The 16,079-nt window shown below is 42.8% G+C and overlaps 1 protein-coding gene across 1 annotated transcript in view; it reads left to right on the forward strand.

Moving 5' to 3' along the window:
- PTER (phosphotriesterase related) overlaps nt 1–16,079 on the forward strand; it is a 72,510-nt gene that overhangs the window by 29,184 nt on the left and 27,247 nt on the right. Inside the window, exons 2-3 of the mRNA XM_006766040.2 lie at nt 9,845–10,315; nt 13,092–13,357. Coding sequence (XP_006766103.1) covers nt 9,884–10,315; nt 13,092–13,357 — 698 coding nt within the window. The 5' untranslated portion in view covers nt 9,845–9,883. The remainder of the gene's footprint in view (nt 1–9,844; nt 10,316–13,091; nt 13,358–16,079) is intronic.

The raw sequence follows: 16,079 nt of genomic DNA on the forward strand, positions 1-16,079 counted from the left end.
CCCCCCTCCTTCCCCCCCTCCCTCTCCCCCCCCCCCCGCCCCAATGTCATTTCAGAGTCTCTCCTTTTCCATATGGGAGGGTAGCTAGACTTCCTACATTGCAGCTCAAGGTTCCCCAAAGCACAAAAGCAAAAACTACTTCCAAAGATTTGTGTCCCAAACTGACATAGAGCATCACTTCTGCCACATTCTATTGGCTGAAGCGAGTCGCAGGCCAGCTCAGGTTCAGTGTGGAAGGGAGCTGCATGAGGATTTGAATATTGGAAGGTAGGGCTCACTGAAAGCCATCCATGGAGACCAGCTAACACACTGTATTAAGTGCATCCATTTAAACAGGCATTTCCAGTATCAATTATCGTGGATACTGAGGACCTCCGATAGCTTTAATCACTTCGGTGGGTCATGTACAAAAGCCTAATGAGTTCTGATGTCAATCTCAATAGTCAATCTGCTTTTAACAATCACAGGCCTTCAGTGAAGGCCTTCATTTATAAGCAGAATTAGAACCTCCGTTTGATTAAGAAACTTCACCCTCTTTATTGGTAGTGTTTTTTTTTTAAGAACAAGTTTAGGTTCATTTGCCTAAGGATACTCAGCAAATATTGGGGAAATAATTCAAAGTTTGGAGTGTAGTAATTCTGAACACTTATAATTTAGGTTATGCTTTTACATATAATCTTATTTGTTCTTCATTCCAAATCTCATGCAGTAGATATTATTCTAGTTTTCAAAAAAGAAAACGAATTCATCCTAAGCTTTTAAGTTTTCTACAGTCACACAGCTAGGAAACTTTGGAGTCAGGACTCCAAGTTCAGGGGTACCTATCCCTCTTAGAGTTTTCTTATAAACTTACAAGGATCTAAAACTTAAGTTCACTCATATAATCTCTCTGTCTCAGTGTCTATCTCTCCATGTACATGTATGTATGCATCCACATGCATATAAAATATACATTTAAAAAACATTCTTAAAGTGCAGCCTTCATTGATAATTAATGAATGCATCTGATAGTTAATGAATAAAATTCACTCATTCTCTCTCATTACATGGATATGTACGTAGGCACATGTATGTAAAATAAACATTTTTAAAAATTACTTAAAGCACAGCCTTCCTTGATAGTAAATGATCTATAGAAAGTCAATACTATCCCTTTCGGGTTAAAGGATATCACAGAAGTATGAAGGTCATCTGGTCTAATCCCTTCATTTCACAAAATGGGAAATCAGACTCAGAGTGGTTAAGTAACTTGCCAAAGTCACACAGCTCTTTAGTGGAAGAGCCCAGAGCTCTGACTCTGAATCTACTGTTCTTTCAACTACACAAAGCCACATTAAGAATAGCCTTTCAATTGAAATTGTGTGAGGAATACAGATAATTTATGTGTTTAAAACAGTAATTTGTGATTTGCCAGGAATTAAAACACAAATTTTAAGCATTTAATTGCTAAATACAGTTAAGGACCAGCTGTGCAGTTTGCTCAAAATAGGAGACAGCCCATTGCTAGGAACCCATGGAAGAGAAAATTTCTTCTATAAAAAGCTGAAGACTAACTTTTCATGCGAAGCGTTCTTCGTGGAGAAGAAGTTGTAACTGTTGTATTGAATCACTTGGTGTGAAGTTTCACTCCCAGGATCCTATGTGAGTAGCAAAATCAAGAAATTTACATGAAATGTTCTCACAGCACTGAGTGTGGAACCCTCTGAGAGTGAGGAGGCTGCGATGTGCTGTTTTCTAAATGGAGACGAACGTAAAGGTCAGCTCTGCAGGCAGGGCTCTGGCAGCGCTGCTCTCCTCCCAGCTTCGGGGCGTTACTGTCATAGGCAGTGAGCAGTGCTCCCTTTGTCCACTCTTCTTCCTCCTCCCCTCCTCCTCCCTCACACCATTTCTTTTATTAAGGTGAAAACACTTTCAGTTTGTTGACTAAACAGATAACAAATTCAAGAAGCCAGTACAGTCACATACCACTTAACGACAAAGATACATTCTGAGAAATGTGTCGCTAGGTGATTTTTTTCGTGGGGACATTATCGAGTGCACTTACAGAAACCTAGATGGTATAGCCTACTACACACCCAGGCCTATGGTCAAGCCTATTGCTCCTAGCCTACAATCCTGTACAGTATGTCACTGTACAAAACATTTTGAAATAAAATCAAGCACAAGAGAAAATGATGCAATCAAGAAACACGGTAAACACAAGATGCATGAGGCTGCTGCCAGCTATCACAACGTGTTGTGTCATAGCAAACTTTTTTTGGATAAGTAGAAATAGTAGACTCTAAACTAATGGTTAAAAGTAGAGGATGGCAAATACATAAACCGGAAGCATAGTCATTTATTATCATTATCAAGTGTTCTGTACTGAAGGTACTTGTATGTGCTTACTTTTATACAACTGGCAGTGTGGTGGGCTTGTTTACAATAGCATCACCACAAACACATGAATAACGTGTTGTGCTACTATGTTAGGATAGCTATGCTATCACTGGCAATAGGAATTGTTCACCTCCATTATAACCTTGTGGAATATATAGTCCATTGTTGACCGAAACGTTGTTATGTGTCACATGACTATAGTACTTTTACCAAAGTCAAAGTGTGTGTGACTCACAGGGCTGGCCAGTTGACATGCTTTTGACTAAAGAGTCAATTAAGCCACAAGACAGATGCCTTCTGTTGAGTAGCTCGATGGGATTTCTGGATTTAGGAATCAACACTGACTGTTCGCCTCAAGGAGTGCAGGGCAGGGCTCTGTGAATGCCCTTGTCCAGGAGTGCCACTTCCCGCGTATATCTCTGCCACCGTCTCCATGTTTGTTACCTGGAATTTGGAAATATGCCTACATTTCCTCTTCTACTTCCTTAGTCAAATAGAAAAAAAAAGGGAAAGAAAAAGCTTGGGAATGAACCCACTCTTTTCCTCTGAAAGAAGACACAAGCTGTTCATTTGTATCTATCAGTGGCTTTGTTTTGTTTGAGGAACTTGCTGGGTCCCGTCATTGTTCTCTGTACTAAAGCGGTTGGATTTATTTCTCTTTATTCAGGCACGGTTATTGATTTTTTGACAATGTTTAATATGAAAAGTTATAGATCTCCATGCAGTAGAGCCATTTGCCATAAATACCTGGGCAAGTGGCCGTGTGGTGATGTATGTGAGGAAGAAATCCTTGTGTCACCATTGTTCAACCACCAGACCAATGCTGTTTGAGAGAAGATATGTCACGTTGAACCTGCACATCATGTACTCAAAAAAGCTTTAAAAAATATTGTGTGGTTTTAAAAATATTTTGGTTATAAATCAAATGTCAGCTTTAAGTGCAGTGTTCATAGAGTAGCCACTCTGTGTGATGTAACCCATAAAAAACAAACAAACAAACAGAAACCAGAAGTGCCCACAGATTTGCACCAGCCTGCACTTTTTTCAAAGGACTCCACTTATTCGGGAGAACTTTTGTAGCAAGTCTAGTTAGAAACTTCCGTCTGCTGTAGCTCTTCCTGCTTCTGCTTTCTCACCATCTGCACTGATGTCATCTCAGACCAAGCCACCACCTAATTCATTCCACAGCCTAGCAATACCCACTGAGCCACCTTCCACCCGTTCTCTACATGGCTGCCAGATTATTCATTTCATGCCTTCTCCTGCATAAAACTCTGGAATGTCTTCCATTTTTAAAAATCAGTTAGGGTTTGACCAGGGAAGGAAAGCAAGGATAAGTGAAAGAGATAGAGGGATTTATTATGGGGATTCAAGCCTGCACAGTTGTTAGGGCAGTGAAAATTGTAACCACATAGAACCTTTATTTCTTTAACTAGGAGCCCAGCGCACGATTTCACACAGCGCCACCCTGCCTTGACACCTGAACCTCTCCACGCAGAGCTCTAGCGCACCTGGCCCAGCCCCCTAACCCTCTGGCTGTCTCTGGCCGCTTCAAGCCCCGCCCTCAGTCCCTTGAGTTGCTTAGGGCTGGTCCCACCTTCTCTGGGCGCCTCCCTGCTTCCACCCCATCTTCGGAGCAACACAGCAGCTCTGCCCAGTCATGGCACCGGAGGAGAGAGTGGAAGCCTCCCGCCTGCTGCGCTGTTCTCCTTCCCCTGGCAAGTGGGCCGCTGGGCACTCAGAGTACCAGTGATGGGTGGCGAAGGACTGGTGACAGGGGTGCTATGCGCTCTCACCCCTGCCCTTCCTGGCTCGGGATGGTCTCACTCCTCCGAGCGCCTCCCCACTCCTGCCCCAGCTAATATGCTAATGATCTGGTTGTTACCCATTACGGGCGTATTGACAATTAGCATATTAGCTCTTTATTAGTATAGAGATGACCTTTGCTCCTTTCTTTCCTTTTGTTCAAACTGGTCCCATCCAGCACCCTGGCTCACCTGCCTTCTCTCTTGCAGGACCACTGCCTAAAGCATTAAGCCCTCAGAACAATGAGGTTCTGATCAGCATTCAATAATCTTAGGAACAAAATCTCAGGTCTGTTGACCTCAGAGACAGAGTTTTGGTCAAAGTAGGGATAACTTCTAGTCCTCAGTTGGTTTCAGCTTCAGGCCCAGAAAAGCTGTGAAACCAGACAAGCAATCCCATGGCTGACCGCAGCGCCAGATGCACTGATCCTAGGGCCACCCAATCAGTAGAGACCACCACGCTGATTGCGACCCCGACTCCCTGGGCACCATGACTAATGATTTTCCTCTGTGTAACCTGTTCCCTGGAAGCCATTGGGGAGCCAGGTCGTGAGCATGAGCTCAGCTGAGTCTCCACGTGTGGGCCACTTCCTAAAACAAACCCTGGCTTTCTCTGCTGCAGCCTCCTGTTCATGTCTTATTGGGCTTTGATTCACTCAGGTAACTGGACCCCTTTAGTCTGGCAGCAAAACCAATTCACCAAACATCAACTTGCCAATTTGACCATCGCATTTAAAACTGTAAAGCAGGGTCCTTTAACCAGGTCTAGGACTGGATGCAGCAGAGGCAGGGGCAGGAAAAGAGCAGATGTCCATGAATTCCACTCATTCATATGAAAGATATTCAGGAAGTCCTAGCCTCTGAAATGTGAAATGTAATCGACATGGATATTCGACCCAAGTAGAAATAAAAACTGTAAGCATAATTACCAGGATGAAATCTCAGTGAAACTAAGTCGCCTCCAGACTATCCACCCACCAACAAATCTCTAACAACTTGGCAAATTTCCATAGTTTATAAAAGTTAATTCATGCACGTATTTTTTAAAATGACAAAGCCTACATATTGTCTCTGGTTTTCAGTTCAGTGCTGTTTTCTGATTCTCTTCTTTTTTTGCTCTTTTTTTTAATGGTCTATTTTTTTTTATTCTTTTACTGTTGTAATTAGCTGTGTATTTATAGTAGGAAGGAGCAAAGGGAGGCTGACATTATAACCATGGTCATCTGGGCAGCTTCACCAGGAAGCTGCAACTTTACACTCCCCAGGAACCAGCAGTCCATTCCCTGCAAATCACTGTAGGAAGGGTTAGAACAAAGGGGGAAGTGGATGCGTGAGCAGTGAAGTCCAGTGATGTAGGGAAGGTGATTGCCTGTTCGTCTAACCTGGGAACAAAGATCATTGGCTAGAGGGGTGAAGCGAATGCAAGCCCACAAAAATTGAGGAATACATCATCCCCAGACAAAGGAGTTCTCTCTCTGTTGTTCCTCTGGCTTTGCTCCTGCTTTCTTGCACTCAGCTATGCTCCCTCCGTAGCCATGTGGCCCTAGAAGCCGCATGCGGACCCACCCGCAAGGGACTGCAGCTGGGAGCACAGGCTGATCTAGCCACATGCTGGACTGGAATGTGCTATTTTGAATGGAGACTCAGGGCAGTAACTTTAATCCTAGCTCTGCTGAAGACATAGCTGGACTTCTTCCATGCTAGGACAGAGGGAGGGCGGCCTTGGAAATGCAGGGGTTTAATTCCATGCAAATAAATATTCATTCTCCCATGCGAGTCTTAGAAAATTACTTGTGACATCACAAGAAGCCCCTTCCACCGGCAACAGGTGGGGACACAGAGAGCTCCCCACCCATAACAAGTCTACACCCCCTAGAATTAGAAGGCTGTCCCCCTTTAACGAGGCTGTGAGAATAATTGCAGATGATCCTTTGTCTCTGTCTGCTCAGATTTCACATTGAAAGTGACAAACGTGTTTATAGCTCCAGTTGTCCCTTGTCCCACTACCCTCTGTGTGCGCTAATACTGAACAAAGCAGCTTCCCTTGGATTTTCCACAGATTGCCCGAAGCCTGGTTTCTTTGTGGGGGTTAGGGGGTGGGATTCACTCCTGTCTGCGCAGTTGTGTTCTGCAGCTCTCGTTGCCCAGTACTGCCCTCCTTGTCTGTGAACTCTCATCTCTAAGGCGGCAGGCCGCTAACAGCCTGGCCTGTGCACTGAGAAGAGCGCCACTCCCAGGCTGGCTGTGGTGGGAAGACAGCTCCCTCGCTGCACAGTGACCGCGAGTTCTCTCTTATCCGACTAAAAGACACAGTCCAGCTTAGAGCCTGGTGGCTACGGCTTGTTCTGTACACATTGTGTCTTATCATAGAGCAACAGCTCATCCTGCCCGAGAGCGTTTGCAGGAAATTCCCAGAAGAGATGACCTTTCTGAAGGTGTTTTTTTGTGTGTTTTTTCCACAAAGACTCACAGCTTGTGAGCTTAAAACTTACCAACCTTGCTCTTTCAAATTTCTATCAATTGAATATGCAGTTTGGTACTCTTCTAGGAAAAGGGATGGTGTACTATCAATTTTTTCAAGTTTCAGCCCCCAGTGACCCTCTCTAGGAGCACATGTGCAAGAACGTCAGCCAAAGGGAAGGAAAGAGCAAATGAATTCTCACAGAAGAGTGAGTTGATTATTAATTGTACTGTGGTTTCATCAACTGAAGGGACTAGCTATGCAGGCTTTGCTCTCAGGCATAGGCAGTATTGAACAGGAATAGGCAGTATTGAACAGAGAGTTCCTCGACATCATCAATGAAAACTATGCCCTGTGAAGTGACTGGCAGCTACTTAGTAGTTCTCTAAACAGAAACCATCCTCTTTCATCCTGATCACTGATAGGGAATTTTTGGACTGGAGCCCGGATTCTTTGTCCGCTGAAGTCGAAGAATGAATCCACAGCCAGAAGGTGGTATAGCAAAGGTGGAAATTTATTAAAGAGGAGTACAGACTCCCAAGTAGGGAGAGGGAATGGGTCCCACTGAGTTTCCATGGTTTATAAAGTTCCTGTGCCCTGCTATCCCTTCTGATTGGTTAATATTCCCTTTCGAATTGGTTACTATAGTAACTCCTGAGGCTCTCCTCCCTCATTGTTCTCTTATTCCTTGTAGGCTTTCTTCCTTCTTTATTTTGTAAAGATAGACCTTTTTTGGCTACTTCCAGTTCCCTTGTCTTATGGAAATATACCTGTTGCTGCTCCCTTGTCTTATGGAAATGTAACTGCCCCTGGCTTCGTTGCTTAATGGAGATGTACCTTCTCCCTGTCTATAGCCCTATGTTCTTTTTTTTTTTTTGCATGGACCCCTATTCTAAAAAGTCTCTAAACCTGCCTATGTTCCCCTAAAATTCCTGTTTCATCACCATGGAAATTATTTAGATATTGGGAGCGTGTCTTGCTGAAGACCATTATCAACCAAAAACAAATGTCCATGCTAGCCCCAAGCTCTAAAGTTCTCTGTTAAATGGTCTCAATCAATCATTTACACATTGTGGGCCAATATGTATCAAATACCCGGGTTTCAGATCATTGCAGTGGCTTGATGTAATTGGACTTTATCTCAGTACTCCCTTTTCTCCAACCCTGACTCGTTTTCACCTTGCCTTATGTATGCACTGTGCCCAGTACAAATTTGTCCTGTACCCACTGCTCCCCCAAATGATCGCCTCTCTCATCAACCACTCCCTCTGAAAAGAAATAACCTAGACACACATAATTGTTCTTTGAACTAGCAAAACAAAGCTACTATTTATCCAATGTGTGCTATGTGCTTTTGCATGTCTTTCTGTCTATGGTATCTAATTTAATTCTTATGAAAGCCTATGAAATGTGCATTGTTATTCTGATTCACAGATGAGAAAACTGACGCTCAGAAAGTCAGAGAAGGTCCTCAGAAGGATGTGGGGAAAAGTGATTTCAGAATGTCTTCTAAAAGAACAATTTGAGAGCTTCCAAAGGCACTTTCCCGCAGTTCCCAGTCAGTTTTTTCACTGTCCTCTGTTGTGTCTGGCTGGTGCTGTGTGGAGGGAACACTAGGTTTGCTCTTGGCCACCACTTTCAGTAGCCCCTGCTTCTTTCCCAGTAAAATCCCTTTGTTTCAGAAAGGTGCTTTCAAATGGAAGTGCTGCAGTTGGGGTTCTTGCTGTTACTGATAGAAACGGTGAAAACTTAACTTGTGTTACAAACTAAAGTAAATAGAGGATAAATGAAGAGGTACTTACTCTTTCTAGAGAGAGCAGATTTCAGTTTCAATAAATCATAGGTGCTTTCATTATGACTAGGATTTTTAGCTTTATTTTCAAAGTGTGTTTCTATGTGCCATAGCTAAAATAAAACATCAAGAGTGAAGAGGTTTATTTTTCCATTGTTAAACCTAGGTGCCCCCCTCCTCCTCCCTGAATTGTCTTTTGGGGACTAATCTGTGAAATCATCAAGGTCAGATATTTTGTCTTGTTAACGTAAAAAAACCATTGAAACCTGTAAAGAATTTTGTGAGTTTATTTGAGCCAAACTGTCGACATATGCCGGGAAGCAGAACCTCAACGAATTGAGATAATGCTCCGGAGAATGGCAGGTTACATCTGTATTTATACACTGCAGTCAGAGGAGGGACATAGGTAGGTTACATGAAATTCATTGGTGATAGATTAAGGAGGTGGGATAAAGCGAAGCGGGGAAACCTCTGATAGGATAAAAAGTAAAATGATGGACACATACTTAGGTGGGTGCAGGAACAATTAACAGGGAATCTGTGGTATCTGTCCTGGGCCCAGCACACCTGGTTGTGCCCCAGGGGCTCCATAAAAAAGGAAGTCACAAGTTACCCAGACATCCCAGGGACATGTTATCATAGATGCAAAAAGACAGATAGGCTCAGTTACGGTAAAGGTTGACCTTATCAGTGAAGATATCGGCTGCCCACCATAACTGCTTTTAGTTAAGGTTTAATTTCAGACCATCCTTTGTGGTTACTTTAGGTCTCCAAGTCTGCCAAACTGCCATGTAGGCCTCTCCTGAGCTTGTCAGGTCAGCATGTGGCCCCTTTCCGTCCACAGTCTTTTTCCTCTTTCTAGCTTCAATTTCTGGCACATGGTGGACCTTCAAGAAAAGTTTGTTCCTTTGGACAGTAAATGAATAATGGAATCACCAGTAGCCCCAGTATATTTAATTTAGCTGGAAAATGACAAATGAAACAGTTCTGATGCATGATGGCTGTTTTTGATATGTTATTGATTATAAAGGTTTTTTAAATGGAGATTATTGTTGCATTATCCAGGGAAGCATAGCTATGACTAATGAGATAAAATTAAGCAAAAGAAAAATATGAATTGAATATCAAGAAATATTTCCAGTAGATGAGGCTGGGATTTAATCAGGCAGAGGAGTCCCAGTGGAGGTGGTCGGGACATTTACCACCATGCGTGTCACTGAGCGCTGCAGTGAGCTCCCGCAATTTACAGGGACAGACCCGGACTGCGGCAGGATGATAAGTGAGATCGTATTTCTAGTTTCACTGATTTCTTTCTTACACGGGTTATACATTCACAGCCTCCCGTCCCCTATGGAAAGAATTTATGTATGTGTTAAATTTTCTGACTATAGTTTCCTTTTTTTCCAGAAAATACTCCTTTTAGAGCATCTCCGGGTACCCTCAGAAATGTCTTCTTTAAGTGGCAAAGTCCAAACTGTTTTGGGACTACTGGAGCCAAGCAAACTGGGCCGCACCCTGACCCATGAGCATTTGACAATGACCTTTGACTGCTGTTACTGCCCACCTCCTCCACCCCACGAAGCTATCTCTAAGGAACCTATTATGATGAAAAATTTGTTTTGGATTCGGAAAAACCCTTATTCCCATAAAGAGAATCTTCAGTTGAATCAGGAGACGGAAGCCATCAAAGAAGAACTGTTGTATTTTAAAGCCAGTGGTGGAGGGGCCATGGTGGAGAACACGACCACAGGGATTTGCCGGGACGTGCAGACTTTGAAGTGGCTCGCAGAGGAGACTGGTGTCCACATCGTAGCAGGCGCTGGGTTTTATGTGGATGCAACTCACTCTTCAGAGACCAGAGCCATGTCCGTGGAGCAGGTAGGAAGCCCTAAGTTCTTTGACAATATTTGCATAGACATTCCGAATAGCCAGAATTCAGATGTTGGATTATCTCCACATGTCATCTACATTTGGAAATGGCATTGGCTCACAGGTAGCTGAGCATTCTACAGAAATTTGCTAGATAGCAAGGACATCTTCCAATTGAGACCCAAATGAGAAACATTTCATTCCATAAAGAAAAAGTGCTGGGGTTCTTGTCCCAGCATCAAGAAGGGTTCAGGAATCTGGAGAAGGCTCTGCGTAGACGAGATATAATTTTGAAAGGCATTGGGGGTCAGAGGAGCTTAGCTAAAGGAGCTAAGATCCAAGATCTTAAGCCTAAGGTCTTAGGTTCTCCCTGTCCCCAGGACCCCATGCTTTTTATTAACACAATTTGTCCTGAGGCGAGGCAGAGATATACATTTCAAAGGGTCAGGGTTTAGTACAGAGTCCATTGTCAGAATGGGAGAATTAGCCTACCGCTGTTCAGGTATTTGGCCAGTAGGAGGCAATAACATGTAGATTAAGATGCCTTCTAGCTGTCTGGCAGCCAGCAATCAGTTTATGTATCCTATTCAGGTTTGGGGAAATGCCTTCAGCCATTCCCAACAGGTGACTACATGTGTGACTCAACCCTGTTGAGTCCCCAAGTCTCATCAATCTTTTGATGAAACTCTTGAAATTATGACAGCCTGGAATTGGTCTCCGGCAAAAAAGCATTGAAGAAGGAGATCCTAATGCACTGGTCACTGCAAAACCCAACGTGTTAATACTGAGATCCATGTACACTGCACCACTGCTCAGCAGTGGCATCCCGGTCTGTTTGTAAACCTCAGTTTTTCATGATAAGCTTCAGTTATGCAACCTCAATTTTGTTGCTGGGTTTTATAATAACCAGCCATAAAAATTCACTGTAGGGTGAAACTTGGCAGGCAGAGACTTGGCACATTTGGGAATATGTTTCCTTCTCATTTTATAAAACAGGAGGGGTGGAAGAAAATCCATTCCCCTGTTGTTGCCATAAGTTCTTAAGCAAGAATGAGTGTAAGAAACTAAATCTTTCAGGGTCTAAAAGAACAAATAATCAGCAAAACTTTGGGGCATGTGTATGTGCTCTCTTTCTAGACATCCATGTAGGTGTCAGTTGCAGTTTTTACAAAGCCTCAGTTAATCTTTAAGATACTTTGTTTTTCAAATCTTTATCTGCATTACTTTCTAATCAAGCCTTTCCCTTTATATATATTTACATTATTTGAAGTCTATCATGGTGTCAACTATAAACAGTCTTCCAACTACTCTCAGCAGTAACTGTAGATCTGACAAAAAAAAATGCAATATCAGTATTGTGTGCTGTGAATTTTTTATGGTAAAAGAATGCATAAATAAGGGGGAATTAAAGAATTACTTGATACAGTTGATATAGATCCAAGAGTAGTCTTTTTATGTCTAAACTAGAGGCCTGGTGCATGAAATTCATGCGGGGGGTGGGGGGTGGCCCTCAGCCCAGCCTGTACCCTCTTCAATCTGGGACCCCCCGGGGGATGTCTGACTGCCGGTTTAGGCCCAATCCCTGTGGGACATCCCTCTCACAATCCGGCACTGCTGGTTCCCAAATGCTCGCCTGCCTGATTGCTCCTAACTGCTTCTGCCCACCAGCCTGATCACCCCCTAACCACTCCCCTGCCAGCCTTATCAATGCCTAACTGCTCCCCTGCTGGCCCAATTGCCCCCAACTGCCCTCCCTTGCCTGCCTAATATCACCCCCAAGTGCCCTTCCCTGCTGGTATGATCCCGCCCCCAACGGCCCTCCCTGCTGGCCTAATCTTGCCCCCAACGGTCCTCCCCTGCCGACCTGATTGCCCCTAATGGCCTCTGCCTCAGCCCCCACCAAGATGGCTTTGTCCAAGTCGGATGTCCGGAAGATGACCGGTCAACCCAGTCTAATTAGCATATTACCCTTTTATTAGTATAGATAGATTATTTAGGATAGGATTGCTTAAATGGGGGTGGGAGGAGAGCCTTTTTCAGCTGGCGGTTTCTATGCCAGTCAGCATCAAAAGCTCCACCTTCTAGGCAGCCATTGGCTCCTGGCACTGCACCCAGATTTGGTTCTGAGTGGTTGGTTTCTATGCCAGTCAGAGTCTCTGGGCCTATCTCTGAGCCTTATCAAAGAGGCGGGGCTGATCAGTAGCACCCGAGGAGGCCCAAGAGAAACAGAGGGGTGGGGCTACTGGAGAAGCCGGGAGAAAAAGAGAGAGGCAACGGCTGATCAACAGCTGCGATGGAGGCTGCGGATCAGACCCTGCCTCTCTCTCTGCAGGCCTCTCTCTGGGCCTGATCCACAGCCCCCTTGGCAGTCAGTGCTGGGTCACTAAGCCAGCACTGACTTCTGTTGTTTGGTTGAGCCTGCAGTCGTTACGGACCCTGGCTCTTTATATATATAGATGCTTCTCTGGTTAAATTATAGATTTTTTTTTCATATGAATATACTTTCATTAAGTCATATTTTCCCCCCAATAGTTCCTAAAGCTATATATTTCTTGCTAAATAATCACAATAAGATATTACTGAATCTTTGATTTAGAATTACTTGCTGAATTTGAGATATGGCCAGCAAAATGCCTCTCTCCTTAGCCAATACTGATGGAATGAATGATGAATACATTTTTGTAGAATGAATAACTAAATGAATAAGTTCATTAACACACTGTGGCAATATTCTGTTGAGAAGTTTCACAGTCTATAAGGTATTTTCTTTCCCACCCTTCCTTAGCTTACTGATGTCCTCATTAATGAAATTCTCCACGGAGCGGATGGCACCAGCATCAAGTGTGGTGTTATTGGAGAAATTGGTTGCTCCTGGCCTCTGACTGAGAGCGAGAGGAAGGTGCTTCATGCAACTGCTCATGCCCAGGCTCAGCTTGGCTGTCCTGTTATCATTCATCCTGGAAAGAATCCAAGTGCACCCTTTCAGATTATCCGAATATTACAAGAAGTAGGTATGGACATCTCCAAAACAGTTATGTCGCATCTTGATAGGTAAGCAAATTATGTACAAACTAGAGGACCAATGCACAAAATTTGTGCAAGGGGCTCGGCCCTCACAGCCCTGGCTGCCTCGGCCAGCCCTCACAGCTCCTGCTAGCCCTCGAAGCCCCTCCCAGCCCTGGCTGGCCCCCACAACCCCAGCTTCATCTGGAAGGTCGTCCAGACAGTATAATTAGCATATTAGCTCTTTATTATGTAGGATTAGTTCAGACCTCCAGATGATTATGGATGATTAGATATGTAAGGGACAGCAAAGTAGCTGACTATATAAGCAGATGTTGTCTGGAGTTAATCTTGTGAATAAACCTAAGAGTATTGCAAAGGATACACATTAGCCTTTAGATTGAATTGATTAAGGAATTAACACTGTATAAGTGTATTAATACAGTACAGTTACTTCTAAATTGGGTACATCTTGGGTATGAGGATGTGTTTTTCATTATTTCTGAAAAACCTCAGCCCTTGTCTTTTCAAATATTGCTTCATCCATATTTTCTTTATATTTGCGTCATAAATTCCAAGTTGATATATGTAGGATCTAATTACCTGTCCTCCATGTCTCTTAACATCTTCTCCATATTTCCATTTATTTTCATCTTTGAACTGTAATTTCTTCAATTCTATCTTCCTATTTCTACTTCTCTCTCCATTGAAAGCTATCTGTTGCTTAGACTATCAATTTGCTTTACTAGTATAATACTAAGAACTATAGTTTCTCTTTATTTCTTTTCAAATCTGCATGGTTAATTTTGACACATGTTTTCCCCTTCAACATGTTTTCAAATGTTAAAAAATATTGTGCATACAATGTTTACCTTATAATTAATAAATCTAATTTCTATTTTCTTTTTTACTCTAACATTTTAGTTTGTTAATTCTTCTGGCTCTTGTTCATATGAGGTTATTTCCTTATATTTAAAAAATGTTTTGTGGTCTCAGATTCCTTGAAAATTATTATGAGTCTTGGGTTGAGTACTGCTCCCTATTTTTTGTTTTGTTTTGTTTGTTTCTTATAGGTAGATAGGGGCACTTCTAACCTAGTATACTTTATTTATTTTTTAATTCTTTATTGTTTAAAGTATTACATATAGTATTACATATGCCTCCTTTTTCCTCCATTGACCTCTCCCCAGCCACCCCAACCCCCAGCATATGCCCTCACCTCCCTAGTGTCTGTGTCCATTGATTATGCTTATATGCAGTCATACAAGTCCTTTGGTTGATCTCTTACCTCCCCCTCCCCACCTTCCCTCTGAAGTTTGATGGTCTGCTCAATGCTTCTCTGTCTCTGGATCTATTTATGTTCATCAGTTTATGTTGTTCATTTTATTCCACAAATGAGTGAGATCATGTGATAATTATCTTTCTTTGATTGACTTATTTCACTTAGCATAGTGCTCTCCAGGTCCACCCATGCTGTTGCAAATGGTTAGAGTTCTTTCTTTTTTACAGCAGCATAGTATTCCATTGTGTAGATGTACCACTGTTTTTTAATCCACTCATCTGCTGATGGGCACTTGGGCTGTTTCCAAATCTTAGTTATGGTAAATTGTGCCGCTATGAACATAGGGGTGCATATGTGTTTCTGGTTTCTTGGGAGATATACCTAGAAATGAGATTACTGGGTCAAACTTTAAACTAAATTTTTAAAAAATTGTATAACTTGTGGTAAAATATTTATAACATAAAGTTTAGCATCTTAAACATTTTAAAATATGTTTTTATTGATTTTAGAGAGAGAGATAAGGAAAGGGAGAGATAGAAACCTCCATGAGAGAGAAACGTCAACATGGATCCACTGCCTCTGGCATGCTCTCGGCTGGGAATAGAGCCCTCACCCCAGGCATGTGCCCTGATCAGAAATGGAACCCATGACCTCTCCATGCATGGGGCAACGCTCAACCACTGAGCCACACCAGCCAGGCACCATCTTAAACATTTTGAAGCATGAAGCTCAGTTGTGTTAAGTACATTCACATTATAATGCAACCAATCTCCAGAATTTTTATCTTGCAAACTAAAACTCTATACTCATTAAATAACAACTCCCCATTCCCTCTACCCCAGACCTATGGCAACCACCTGTCTCTCTTTATGAATTTGACTGCTCTAGGTACCTTATACAGTAGAATAATACTGTATTTGTCTTTTTGTGACTTTTGAAACTAGACTTTTGATTTGAAGGGTTTAGAACAGGGTGGGCAAACTTTTTGACTCGAGGGCCACAATGGGTTCTTAAACTGGACGGGAGGGCTGGAACAAAAGCATGGATGGAGTGTTTGTGTGAACTAATATAAATTCAAAGTAAACATCATTACATAAAAGGGTACGGTCTTTTTTTTTTTTTTTAGTTTTATTCATTTCAAAAGGGCCAGATCCAGCCTGCGGGCCTTATTTTGCCCACGGCTGCTTTAGGGCCTAACAGATCAACCTTCTGCCCTTGCGGCCCACCATTGTTCACCATTCTGGATGTGGGGTTTCTTTGCAAGGACAATTACCTTTTGTGCTGCACCTGGAAACAAGGCGAAGGTATTCTTGAGCTAGGATTCTCTCAGATTTACCTTTTCTGTTTCATTCCCTCCCCAGGGGCAAGGCTCGAGTTTCTTTAGAAATTTAATTGGTTCTATTTCACAATAGTTGTTAACATTCCTGTCTTCCTTTCCAAATTTGGAAAAATATCTTTTGGTCCAGCCCAGAAAGGACATTATTTCCT

The sequence above is a fragment of the Myotis davidii genome, unplaced genomic scaffold (genome assembly GCF_000327345.1).
Source record: "Myotis davidii unplaced genomic scaffold, ASM32734v1 scaffold1120, whole genome shotgun sequence".
In the NCBI taxonomy this organism is placed as follows: Eukaryota; Metazoa; Chordata; class Mammalia; order Chiroptera; family Vespertilionidae; genus Myotis; species Myotis davidii.